This window comes from Corvus kubaryi, unplaced genomic scaffold, assembly GCF_017639235.1.
Source record: "Corvus kubaryi isolate FWS band 111438036 unplaced genomic scaffold, C.kubaryi_AGA036_p1.0 65378, whole genome shotgun sequence".
Lineage (NCBI taxonomy): Eukaryota > Metazoa > Chordata > Aves > Passeriformes > Corvidae > Corvus > Corvus kubaryi.
Genome location: NW_024581959.1, coordinates 125,700 through 139,542, shown reverse-complemented (window position 1 = coordinate 139,542; position 13,843 = coordinate 125,700). Strand labels below are relative to the sequence as shown.

Here is a 13,843-nt window from a genome sequence, read left to right as displayed (position 1 = left end):
TCTCTCGCGCTACCCCGGCGGCTGCGACCCGGGAAGAGCACACGGAACCCTGAGGAACGGATGGACGGACGTCCGCTTGCTCGCAGGACGATCCGGGCGGCCGCCTCCAGGCGCGCGGGACAGCGCCGGGAGCGGCCCGGGCTCGGCTCCCCGCTCGCGGCTCGGCCCCTCCGTCCCGGCGCGGCGCCCCGCGCGCAGCCCGCGGCTCCCCGGCACTGGCGGACACCCGACACTGCCGCGCGCTCATTGGCCAGCGCCGCCGGCCCCGCCCCCCCTGCCGCGGCGACTCAGGGGGCAGCTCGGCCCGCCGGCCACCGACTGCCGCTGCTGATTGGTCGGCGGTGGCTGTCGGTCACGTTGAGGGACGGGCCGCCCCGCCGCTGAGGCCCCGCCCCCCCGCCCTCATTGATATTATCGGCGCGCGGCGCGGGCGGCCGGGCTGCAGTCGGGGCTGGCGGGCGGCCGGCCCGGTGCGGGAGCCGGGCAGCGGCGCGGAGGTGGAGGAGAAGGAGGCGAAAGAGAAAGGCAGCCTGGAGGGAGGGAGCGCCGACCCACAGACTAGCACAGCAAATTCTCCACCGTCCTCTAGCACCCACCAAGCGGCGGCAGTGGCAGTGTCTAGAAATAGAGAGCTAGAAATATAAAATCACCCCGCTCCTGCACCATGGCTTTCCAAAGTAGGCTCCCTTCTTGGATTATTTTGTGCTCCGTCTGGCTGTTCCGCTTTGCACACACGGGGGAGGCACAGGCTGCAAAAGAAGGTAAGGTGATGCAGAAAACAAAAGTTTGGGCTTATTTATTGCTTTTGCCCACGAAGTCTATGTGGTGGCTTAGCAGGGGACCTTCCTGCCCGTGCCAGCTGCTTGTCAGCCCCCCTCTCAGGAAAAAAAAAAAAAGATAAAAAGACTTTTTAGTTGAGGTGGGAGGGAGGAAAAAAGCACGGCATTCACTGGGGGTTGTGCGTGTGTATGTGTGAGGGACCGGGACAACTGCCTTTGCTCCCAGGAATGAGGTTTGTGAGGCATTTGCACGTGATGAGTCGGAATGGGGCTGGGAGAGCCCCCGGCCCGGGGATCCGTGCAGGGGAGCGTCGCTCTCCCGTGCCAGCCCTGATCCTCCCTAGGAGGTGCAGGGAGGGCGGGTTACCTCGCTGCTCCCTTGGGCAGGGGCTGGGGGCTGACTTTTAGGGCTCGGGACGTTTGGTGGGAGGCAAGGCACGGCGCGGGGCTGGGGCTGCGGGGCGCTCCCCGCCGCTCCCACCGGGGGCCTGCAGCGCTCCGGCCCAGCGGGGCCGGGCACAGACCGCGGGAAGGAGCATCGGGGCGCAGTTTTGCGTGTCCCGGCCATGTCGGCTGGACAGGTATTTAGAGGGGACATACGGCCTGGCGTCGTGTGCCTGCAACGTGTGCTCTCCCCCGGCATCGCTAGAGAGAGGTTTAGGGATGGGTGTTTTACACTATCTGCGTATCACAACGGGGCTTCCCGGTTCCCATCAGTCCAATACTGGTATCTGTGTAAGGCGAACCCCGCACATTTATTTCCGCCGCGCACGGAGACAATCCAGGCAGTTTTGTATCAGAGACTGATGGAGGTGTTTAAAATCAATTCACAAAGCCCATCTGGGAATCTCTTTTTTCACGCTGAGAAAATCTGAAATGATTTAAAGGAGCGCCCTGCTCGCGCTTGACAGCCGAAGGCGAAGGTCCGTCTCCATCTTCGCGGGGGGAGCGGGAGGGGGGACGACACACGCGACATGACAGGCAAGGGGGAGTCAGGGCATTTTCGGTACCTCTGCATATGTATACGTTTGGGGTTCCCCAACCCCCGCCCCCCCGCCTCAGCTGGATGCATCAGTATTTTTCATCAAACCTCTGGCATGCAATAAAATATCATTTGGAGCTTAAAGAAATACCTCAATTAAAATGTCCTCTGCCATTAAAAGACGAAGTCGATGGCGAGGTTAGAGAGGAAAAGAGGAGGGAGCCTTTCCGTAGCAGCATTTCGAAAGTTTATTTGGAGGGGCTGTAAAGCAGACACCCTCACACGGGGAGCACTAACGCGTAGCCGTGGGGTGCGGAGCGGGGAAGAGCCGGGCAGACGGACAGGGAGGCAGGCGGGGAGGGTGCGGACTGCCTGCCCCGCTCTGCCCTACGGATTGCTCCGTGATCGGGTCTATGCCGGTGCTTCCCAGCAGTAGCCTGTCCCGGTTTTTTCTGTATTATACGTGTGTGGGTGGTTATATATATGCATCTATACCTAGGAGTGTGCATGTATAATGTCTGTATATTCGGGGAAAATCACCTAGCCAAAGGAGGGTCAGGAGGGGGCGAGCGGCAGACAGGGATTGATAGCGGCTACCTGCTGCAAGCACAGAAAACTCCGCGGAACAGAGAAACAAAGAGAGGGTTAAAAAAAAAAAAAAAAAAAAAAAGGAAGTAACTTTGCAGGTTCACCGCGGGCCTCGCCGAAGGGCCGGTGGCGGCATCAGCCCCGCTTGGTTTCCTACCCCTCCCCGCTGGGTACGGAAGGCGGATGGGAGGTGTAAGAGGCTGAAAAGTTTTCCGAGTTTCCCTTCTGTAGCTCAGTAGAAACCGCGGTGAGATGCTGGAGAGGAACGGGGCAGGGTCCGCCTGTCTCTCTAAGCGAGGGAGTGACCGCGTTACCTGCGGAGCCCTACGCCAGCGGCCGGGACCCTCGTGGCAAGCGCAGACACGGGGAGAAGGCTGTCCCTTCGCTCCATGGCTGCGAGAGCTCGGGGCTCCGTTCTGGGGTCGCTGCCCCGGGCGCTTCCTCCCAAAACCGCGGCTGTCGGGGGTGTGGCGGGGGCAGCCAAGCCCCGCTCTTCGGCAGCCTGCGCGCAGCTCCGCGCAGCGCCCGGAGCGCGACTGCGGCTCCCCGCGGAGGCGAGAGGCCGCTGCTCCCCGCCTGCGCGGAGCCCCGCGGAGCCCGTTCTCCGCGGCCGCGCCCCCGCGTTTCGCCCGCCACCTCTCTGCCTCCTTTCGCTTTCCGCCGCGCCGCGGAGCAGCTCCCCCGCGGAGGGACCGCGCTGGGGTCCCAGTGCTCTCCGAGCACAGGAGGCTGCGGATCCCCCGCGGCTACGGGCGGAGTGCGCGGGGCGCGGCGCTGTTCCCCCGCATCTCTTCCCCGCGTTGCTGAACGAGCCGTGACGGCCACGGGGCTCCCCGGGCTGGGAGCAGGGCAGCAGCCGCTGGCTTGGAGAGCTCTTCCCCGGTAACTTTGGATGCCAGAAGGAACGCCAGGATTTCTTTGCCAGGGGTGTTTGCAGAGCAGGGGTTTGTGTGTTGGGTTTTTTTTTTTTTTCCTGTTTCTTTGTGGGTTTTCTTTTTGTTTGTTTTGTTTGCTTGTTGTCTTTTCTTTCTCTGATGTGCTCACCCGTTGCTACGTGATGGAGAATTACTGCCAAATAAAAAGTATAATGAATTGCAGCCATAGTGTATTGTGCTGGTGCTGAAACGGTTAAATTTTTGGTGGTACCTTTTTTTTCATACCATTATAAGTGTTCTTTTTTAACAAGCCACTTATACCACCTGCTTTTCTAAAGAAAGTGTTACAAAGTAAAGCCCCTTGAATCCAACCTTAATGATATAAGCAGGTAATCTTTCTAGAGGGAGACTATCAAACTTCCTTAATGAGTAGTTCCACTTCATTACTGAAATACAGGCCTGGAAGCTACCGTTTTGTGTGCATCTAACATTCCATGTATTACTGTATGAAATAACTTTTTTAGGCATCTTATCTTTTTAGTAATTCACTGAAATTTTGTGTTAAATTCTGCTTGGAGAAAGAACCAAAGCCAGAATTAAAATTGTTTCAATAGACCTGACAAAAGTTGCTTCAAGTTACACCCTTAAGTCACACATCTAAATATCTTAGTGCATAAATGCTATGTGTAAAGCTATAAATAGCTTTATAGCTAAAGATATACGGAATAGGTTAAAATTAGGAATTTTACTAAAGAGTTGGTTTATTAGGCTGTGATTAACCACTTTTGGAGGTAGGGTTACATTTAGCTGAAAATAATTGTGGTGCTGCTAGAACTGATACATTTGTGTATATAAATGTCACCATGACATGAAGATTTTAGGAAGCTATTACTATAAAGTGAATTAGTCTGATTTTGTGTATGTGAGGTGTGAGGTAATTGCAGAGTCTTTTTTTTTTCTGTATTCGTGGTTGTCATTTATTTGCAGAATTATTGCATTATCACCAAAGGGAAGTATTTTTCACTTTGACACTCAAAAAAGACCATTGCTTTTTCAGTGCGACTCTCGGCAAGGTATAGACCAGTCCCGTCTAAATCGGTTTGGAAATGTGTTGAAATGTTTGTGTGTCTGTGTGCTTTAAGCTGATTGTAATAACCAGCATATGGAAAATGTCCTTATGAAAAAGGAGAGGGAGGGAGCATGCATCTTAATGACTGATTAGTAGCACTTCAGAGCACTAAAAAACCCCTCACTTTTTTTTAAGCAATGAAATTATAAAGATTTATGTATATCTGCTTGTATGTGAATGGTACATAATTTAATTGTCTATTTACAAATAAATGCCTAGTTGTGATTGCAGATAATTTTTTTAATAATATGAAGAAGAAATATTAGTCTTTACAAAGATTATATTCATTCCATCACTTTTTAAAATTCTTAATTTGTTCCTTAGTTTTATATCCCACCCCTTGTTATATTTAACAAGCTGTGGAATTTCATTTCTTTCTTTTTTTTTTTTTTTTTTAGTAATATTGCTGGACTCTAAAGCACAACAGACAGAGTTGGAATGGATTTCCTCTCCTCCCAATGGGGTAAGTACTACAGGCAAAACTTAAGTTCCTAAGGATGAGTAGTTATTTTACTGAAGCAGTTGAAAGACCTGCTTTAAACTAGCTCCCTCTCGTATTTCTTTCAGTAATCATACCAAGTGTTTATGGCTTCATTTTTAGAATTAAACCTCAGGTTACAGTGTACAAATGTACAAGCTAATTAAAAACAAGTGGCTTTTTGGAAACTTTTGGTACCTTTATGTTTTGTAGTGTATTTCTTTGTGCTGTACAAAGGATTACACTGTATATTTGTAACACAGTATTTTAAATCACTTCTTTTTTCTTCCTTTAGAAACAACAGATCTGCTTCTGTGTGGAAACTTTCTAAAAATATGTTTTTAATTTTCTGTAGAATGGGTGATCATAAATATGTTTACGATGTTTTCTTTGTAATTGAATAGCACAGATTCAAGTGCTCTAAAATAAAAACATTTATATTGCAGATGTGTTTGAAATGACATTCCAAACTTGAAACATCCCTAAGTCTTGAGGACCTCAATATCTGGAACTAGGCACGAATTATGTGGTTAAGGCCACCTCCAGCTTGCATACAAATGAATCTCATGGCACTCTACGAAATGTACCATTGTAAAATACATCATTATAAAAAATGAGATGTTTAGAAACATCAGTGTTAGTGTCTTATTTATTGTATCTGTAAAGTTGATAAATGCTGCTTTCAGTCTGAATTAGAAGTGTTGAAAAACCTCTTCTTCCTCAAGCCTTGAGGAAGAACATTTTCAGAAAGATATAATGGATATACTGTCTTACCTTAACTCAGTCCTACATGAACTCATTCTGACAAATCATAAATTATATGAACAGTTCTTGCTCATGGAAACAGTCTTGCTGAATCTTTTGTGACGCCTTGCATGAACAAGAACTTGAGGGATCAGTCCCTTAATCTTCAGTGCATTAAGAAATCTGGAGCCAGAAGAGCGTGAAGTGTGAGTAGGGATGTAAAAGTGTAACAAATCCTTTAAATAAGAAGAATGAGAATGTGAAAGTGTCTTTCTTTAAAACCAAGATTGTAGTATCAATGCCAGCATAAACTGGAAACTAATCTGAGGACTTCAGAGGGAATGTAATGCAGGCTCAATGTGTATGATGGCTAATAACCTCAGCATTAGCATTTTGCACTGATTGAAGCCTTTACCAGAGGTGTTTGAAAGATTAGCTTGGTGGCACTTATATTGAGCTAACCTGTAGATAATGAAAGACATGTCAACACATGTTACACATGTCAGCGTACTGAAAGATAAAAGTAGAGTCAAATTCAACAAACAGTAAAAGGCAAGTTCAGGGGTAGAAGCTGATTTCAATCAGCAAAAGAGAATCAAAACTAATGGCTAGATTTGTATGTGTGAATATGTTCAGAAAAAGTTGCCTGTAAATTAACATAAAAGTACCATTTTAATAATGTAATTTTGAAAATAAATGTTTTTCTAGTTTTAATTACTGAATTATTTACTATGCAACAAAGACACTGTGGGAATAGACAGAAAATATTGAGGGAAACTAATGCATCATCACAGCACAGAATATATCAGTTAGACACTCGTTAAATGCCTCATTCAACTGCAAATGCTACATTTAACACTGTTAAGATAACTAAGAAGTTAAAGTACCATAAATTGAAACCAATAGAAGAGGGCATATTCAAATAGAATTGCATGTATATCGGCATATTTTGCAGTAGGACAAAGAAAAGTGGAGTTTTCTTTCTGTGAAATTGCTCACTCTAAGAAGACTTCAATGAATGGTGACCTCAGCTGCCATAGGTGAAAACATCTTGAAGTACTGATATTTTTTTTTTCCCCTTTCAGAGTGCCCTGATTACATAATTGCATCATGAATCATATTTCCTTATTTTTTTGACTTTGGGAAAGTATGAAAAAATAGTTCCAGTGCTTAATGCTAGGGATCACAAAAAGTAGCGCTTCTTGTGTGAATTTAGTTTTTTGTAGTATTTTCCTTGACTGTAACATAAGAATGTCTTTGATGCTAGCTAGTCTCATGTAGTGGGATTTTGACTCTGAGAAAACTCATTTGTATTGTATCATGAAGTGTAGGTTAATTTTGTAAAATTTATTTTGTGTGTTGCCTTTTTTTTTTTTGTTTTTTGGGGGGAGAATGGTGATTTTTTTTTTTTGGTGGAGCAGTCCACATCAAAACTCAAGGAGACTGATTCTCTTGTGTGGTGCATGAGAGTTACTTCCATGTCAAAGATACAATGCATTGTCTTACTGAATATCTTATTGCAGAATCTGGCTTGGTGTCTTAAGGGAAGAATGCTTACACAAAATAAAAAAATAAAACAAAAAACCCCCCACACCATCTCAAAGAAACTGCAAAGGACATAGCACTTCCTGATATGAAATGGAGAATATGAAAATCACCAAAATTTTAGGTTTTGTGCCTTTTTTGTCATCTTGATGGGATTTTTTTTTTAATGGGGAGATGTTTTTTTTTATTATTGTGGTGTAGCCAAACCCCTCTCGGTCCAGGGCCCCTTTTTTTCTTTTTTTTTCTTGTTTGTTCTAGCTCTTATAGAGGTGAACAAAAATGACTCATTCAGCTCTAATAAATCTGTTACGAAGATAGACTTTATTTTATTCAGAGGTTAATACAGTTCCATATGCAATCACTTCAGTTAACTCCATGAGCATTTAATAATCTATTTCAATCACTTTATACCATGTGCATGTATAATGCCATATATGTATCTCATCTATATTAACTGTAGGTCCTTGAAATGGGCTTTGATATTTACAACTTCTGCGCATTTCAGCATCTGCAGCTGTGATATATTTTGTGGTGATAACTTCCAGCACCAATTCAGCCACATCTGTTTTTTTCTGAAACAGACAACAACATTAAAATGGTCTCATTTGCTGTCAAATAGGCTTACAGAGTAATGTACACTGTGTGGCTCCTGATCTGGGAAACTAATGCCTTCCATGTTTGGTTGCCGGTGTGAGGAATGTCAGTGGGTGCACAATCCTGCAGCGGTGCTGACTATACGAGTCCCACACAGCACTTAAGCATGTGCTTACCATTAAGCTCATAAGTACAGTCACTGATCTTAAGCATGAGCTTAAGTGCATTATTGACACAGGGCCAGAGGGCTAAGTGCCATCCAGGGAAGTCATGGTTGCCCGTATCCTGGGGTGACAATAGCTCAGCCCCCCTCCTCAAATTTATTACAGCTGCAGTTTCTTCAGGCACTGAAATGCTACAAGAAATGTGAAAAAAGGTGAGAAATAAGGATTGCTTTGGTTACACCTGGGCAGATCTGCCTGGTTGATTCCAGTGGAAGGTTTGCCATTGCTGGAGATGCAAATTCCCACGCTACCAAAGGCTGTTAAAGACTCTGGGATTGTTAAAGGCTTACCAGCTCATTACACAGTTGGTAACCTAAAGAGGGAACATCCACAAAACTCAGGCTTTGAACCAGTGAACTTTCAGTCATATGGGTTGTTTTTAATTCTGTGTGTAGTCTCATGGTTTATTTGAACTCCCAGCTAAATGAAGTTTGCCCCTTCTAACATGGGTGCAGCCACTGGATAAAAGGTGAGGTGAGGAGGAGCTGCCGCTTACCTTTCAGGTTGTAGATATAACAGAAGGTGGACTGAACAAAATGGAGACAACCAAAATGTTTTCTTGCTTTCAGATTTTTAATGCTGTCCATTTTCTCTTGCTCTCTCTTTATGCCACTTTGATCACATAGGGGTGGGAATCATCTGACTGATGAGTTTCAGGACCTTGATTCCATGCTTTCTGTACAACTGCAAGTTTCATCAGAAGTTTTACATGCACAAGTTTTATGTACTCTAATGCTAAGCAATTTCAGTTTCTAAGACTTCACTGATGTTAGGTTTCTTTGGAAGAGAAACTGCCTCCCTCCTTTTGGTCTTTGCTTACTCAAAACCATTGTGACCTTAAAGAAATGTGTGTGAGCTCAGGGTGAAATCAGAACCTGGTATGCTAAACAGCCTTTTCTGAAGCTGCCCTTTTGCAAATGTGCCCATGATATGACAATGATTTTTGAAGTTGTATGTGGGAAAGACATGAAGGGAGAGAGAGCCTACTCCTGCATTAATATATATTTTCTTCCTTTAGGTGCTTAAAAGTATTTTTAACAATAACTTACTGTTAAAAAGAAGGGAGACATGGGTTGTGTGAAGCTTTTTAAAATACACAGTAGTTACATCTGGTGACATACTTCTTGTTTATTACTAACTGTTTGTTATCGTTTTAGTGGGAAGAAATTAGTGGACTGGATGAAAACTACACTCCTATACGAACATACCAGGTATGCCAGGTGATGGAATCAAACCAAAACAACTGGCTTCGGACTAACTGGATTGCAAAAAGCAATGCACAAAGGATTTTTGTAGAACTGAAATTCACTCTGAGGGATTGTAACAGTCTTCCTGGAGTTCTGGGGACTTGTAAAGAAACTTTTAACTTGTATTATTATGAAACAGACTACGACACTGGCAGGAATATCCGAGAAAACCAATATGTAAAAATAGACACTATTGCAGCAGATGAAAGTTTTACCCAGGGTGATCTTGGGGAGAGAAAAATGAAACTTAACACAGAGGTGAGAGAAATTGGACCTTTGTCCAAAAAAGGATTCTATCTTGCATTTCAGGACGTAGGGGCCTGCATTGCTTTGGTCTCTGTCAAAGTCTACTACAAGAAGTGCTGGTCCATCATTGAGAACTTAGCTATTTTTCCTGACACAGTGACTGGCTCAGAGTTTTCCTCTTTAGTTGAAGTGCGAGGAACTTGTGTCAGCAGTGCGGAGGAGGAGGCGGAGAACTCGCCGAAGATGCACTGTAGTGCGGAGGGAGAATGGTTAGTGCCTATTGGAAAATGTATCTGCAAAGCAGGATACCAGCAGAAAGGAGACACGTGTGAACGTAAGTAAACACACAACTTGCTGTAAATTACAGGTCATGTTCTACCAGATTTTCTTTTTTTTTTTTTCTTTTATTTGCCTTTTTTTTTTTCCCAAGAGAAATGCATCATCAGTCTGCTTTTAAAGTTTTCAGATCCTCAATCTGTAAAGTTTACACTGGTTAATCTAAATCATTCTGTCTGATTATGAAAATCAGTGGTTGCATAATGCACTTTCAAATTTAAAGAAAAAAGTTGAAGTTGTGAGAAGTAAAAAGATAGGTTCAGGACTAACATTATGAACTGGTTAAGGTGTCGTTTCTTGGAGCTCTTGGTAAGGCTGAGTAAGTCCTACCTATCACAGAATATTGTATCAATAATGACAGGTATGATTAGGTGAACCGTTTGTTCTTTCACATGATCTCTGACAGAATTCTAAGGAAATTAAAATGGATGTAGTAAACAGAATGGGGTGTGGTTGGTTAGTAATGAGAAGAATACACACAAAATCAAAACCGATCTAGAGATTTGTGTCAAGTGTGTGAAAATTCTAACACAAGATAGATATTTCAAACAGAATATCCAATTTTAAGAATAAAGTATGGTTTCCTTCTATAATTTTTTTGCACAAAACTAACTAGGCTTTTGGCTTGCAGTGGGATCATTGTGATTGTTTTAAAATAGTGGCAGATCAGAGACTATTGAGTTGTACTTCCTGATTCAGACTAATGCAGTTAACCATGTTCTTAGAATTCTACTTACCCTTAGCATTGCTGTCACTGGGGCTACAGGTATAAGACATTTCTGCTTAGCATGAGAAAGAATATTTTATTGTCTTTGCTTCCAGTAAAAATAAGAGAACCTGTAGTTTGTTTGAAAACAGCTATTTTCATGCACATTTAATACAAGGACTATTATTTTTATCACAAGATAACACAAGGAGTTATATATCACCATATGTTTATTGCAAGATAGGTAGACATTTGTTGGTGAGAAATATTGTAAGTGAAAAACTGGAAAAAAATACCCTACAAATCTATGAAGAGGAGAAACATACAATCTCAAAAACAAAGTTTGCAGCACTCACTGAGTCTGAGGTGCCTGTGTGAGGACTTCAAAATCTGTAGAGGATTAGGGACACCCTAAAACAAAGTAGACGAGTCTCTTTATTAATTGCTTGTCCTCATTAAAAAAACCAGTTCTGCTTTTGATGAGTTTTTACGAGGAAATTCAGTGGAAGGTGAAATGAGTGGAGTTGATCCGAGGCCTTTGCAACTCCACACAAATCTTTCATTGTGTCTGTTGGGAAGGGATGAAGTCTTATACACTGCAGAGGGTGATCTCATTAGGAGTGATTGTAATGTGAAAAACTTCCCTGACAAAACCGTTCAGTAGATTGTATTAGAGGTCTGTTAAAAATGTTAAGTGCTGCATCCCACAGAAGTCTGTGTTGAGGTTTTAGAATTTTTTTTTTCTGAGTGACTGATTTTTTTTTCCTTTTTTAAGTTAACTTGCTAGTTATCATTGATGTAATTAATATTCTAATTTTATTTGACTTTCAATAAGGGAGAGAAAATATCCAAAATATCCCCAGTGTATGTTAGGAAGGGGGTGGGGGACGTGAGCTGAGTGAGCATGGCGGGGATGGATAGAAAAGAAAGTGATGTTTGGTAACTGGAATTCAAGTAACCTGTTTATTAAACAGGCTTCTTAATTTCTAACCACGCTGATGTTGACAAAAGAATTAAATGATAACTTGTACTTGAGCCTGGTGGCGTGCTCATTTGCAAGAACACTTCCCATTTCTGGCTTGCTTCCAAAGCAATCGCTAGGAGAACACGCTACTCTGGAAGCAGTCCAGAGGATCATTTATGGTATTTTTCCTCTTTTCTTTCAGTGATCCTGTTAAGAGTTTCAAAACAAACTCTGGCCCCATATTGAGGCAAGCTAATGTGTTTGAGAGGGAAAAGGTGGTAGGCAGGCACTCGTCGAGTGCGTGCTGAGTTGGCAGCTGAGTCAGAATGATCTGGGTGACTGTGGCACATGCTTGTAATTGCTGTCTGTGTGTCCTGTCTGGGCTCGAGGATGTTATTAAGTATGATCAATTATGTAGTGACCGATAATACAGCTGGCACATTGATACTGCGTCTGTTTTTTGTGACAGATATTGAGAGAAACTTATCTGAACATTGACACTAATGCAACTGGCTATCTGTTTCTGTCAAGCTGTGTAACAGATCAAGCAGAAGCAAGTTGGTGTGTGCTTCTTAACCCAGAGCTTTTATAGCCCTGTCTGAGGGCTCACTTCTGCAGATACTTTGTACCTGGCATGCTGCGTGACTTCTTTGGGACTACTCAGGGCAGAAAGCATTGTGCTCTGTCAGGATGGGCAGAAGTCTGTGATTCTTCTCTCGCACTTGCTAAAGCTCTGCTGAATTAACTTAACACAATAGCATGGTCTTTTAAAGATACAGAATAATACCTTATCTAGCTGTGTTGTAGCAAAGGTAGGAGTAGATGGCCACATTGTAGTTCCAAATAGCTCTTCAGCCTGTAAGTCAGCAGGGATTTTCATTTGTGTTACGCTAGCTTGATTGGCTGTCTGTGGTTGAATAATGTGTTCCTTTTGCATACAGCTCCTCTCCTGTTTGTGAAATTTACTGAGTTCATATACTAAAACAATTGAATTTTGATTTATACACAAGTCTGTACTGAAGGGGTTTTTTGTTGTTTTTTTTTTTTAATGAATGTAAGTAACTTATAGTGCTGGGAAGGATAAGGAAGAAAACAGTTGTGAGTGGTGAAACACATAACCTGGAAAATGAGGTCCCATGTGTTCCCTCTTCATTGCTTGATCTTTCAAACTGAGTTTATCTTCTTTTTTTTCCCTTTTGGATGTACACTGATTACTTCTCACTATACGAGTACCAAAGAATCCTTGTGAGCTCTGTGGTCTAACATGTACATAAGAGAGCCAAATTTTAGAGAGTTCAGAAATTCAATTTAAAGCAAGATCTTAAAGCTGTGTGAAACAAACATGAGAAAACTAGGTGAGCCTCTGAACTTTCAGTTGCAGATTGTTTTGCTTATGTACAAGGAGACTATTTCTTCAGTGTTGATCTTAGGTCTCCTGGTGTGTAGCACTAGGTTTAGGTGTGGAAGTCCTGTATTTTAAATGATTATCTTGAAGGGAACCTAGCAGCGGTACCAGAAAGGTACTTAGACATATTCAGTTCTTTTAACACCATGTATTGCATCTGTTCTGGAAAAAAAATCAGCAGCCAACCGTCTGAAAAAACTACATCCAATCAACCAAAAAAAAAGCCAGCCACAAAAAGCCCATGGACTTCTCAGCAACTGTAGTGGACTCCCAATAGGTCTAACTTGGACTTTTTCTCACAGTGGAGTTCAGTTGATATGTTATGCATGTAAAGGAGTACAGTGCAATCAGTGATTGATATTTGAAGGTGAAAATAATTCTATGAGAGCTTTTAGTATAATGTATTTTCCATCTGTTTCATGTTAGTTGGGGGTGGAGAGGGAGAGAATTAAATTTATTCAATCAGAGCAGTAGAGTGATATTTCAGAAGGTAGGAATCTTCTCTTAATATTACTGAACTGAGAAATTACATAGATGACTGGGCACCAAGTCCAAAAATTCAAATTCATAGGGAAAGCCAAATGGGCACATTTTACTGTTAAATGTATTATAATACTGTATGCATTAACAGTTGTTTTATTGGCCTCGAAATGCGGAGGGGATTATAGCTATTTGCACATTTTGTCTTGGTGAGGTAAAAAGGGAGCTACAGGCTTTTCTTTCCAGACTTTGTCAAGTGCTATACACTGTGCCAAAGAGCAAGCTGCATCTGTTCCTTCTCTCTCTTTTTTTTTTTTTCTTCTTGGGACAAACTTTTTATGTCTTCGCTTTGTAAGATATTACTTGATAACAGATCCAGAAACTGAATTTGCCTTATGTGCAGCATATTTGTGGTAAAGTAAGTGTGGTTCTGGGTTTTTTGTTTGCTTGCTTGTTTGTTTGTTTTCTTTCTTGTGTGTTTTGTTTTTTTAATGTTACTCCATTTAGGAGCTGATGTGCCA

The 13,843-nt window shown here is 42.9% G+C and overlaps 1 protein-coding gene across 2 annotated transcripts in view; it reads left to right on the top strand.

Moving 5' to 3' along the window:
- Positions 1 to 450: 450 nt before the first annotated feature.
- Positions 451 to 13,843, top strand: part of LOC121673393 (ephrin type-A receptor 7) — a 139,086-nt gene continuing 125,693 nt past the window's right edge. For both annotated transcript variants that reach the window (XM_042046680.1, XM_042046679.1), the window contains exons 1-3: positions 451 to 761; positions 4,752 to 4,816; positions 9,096 to 9,765. In XM_042046680.1, coding sequence (XP_041902614.1) covers positions 665 to 761; positions 4,752 to 4,816; positions 9,096 to 9,765 — 832 coding nt within the window. In that variant the 5' untranslated portion in view covers positions 451 to 664. The remainder of the gene's footprint in view (positions 762 to 4,751; positions 4,817 to 9,095; positions 9,766 to 13,843) is intronic.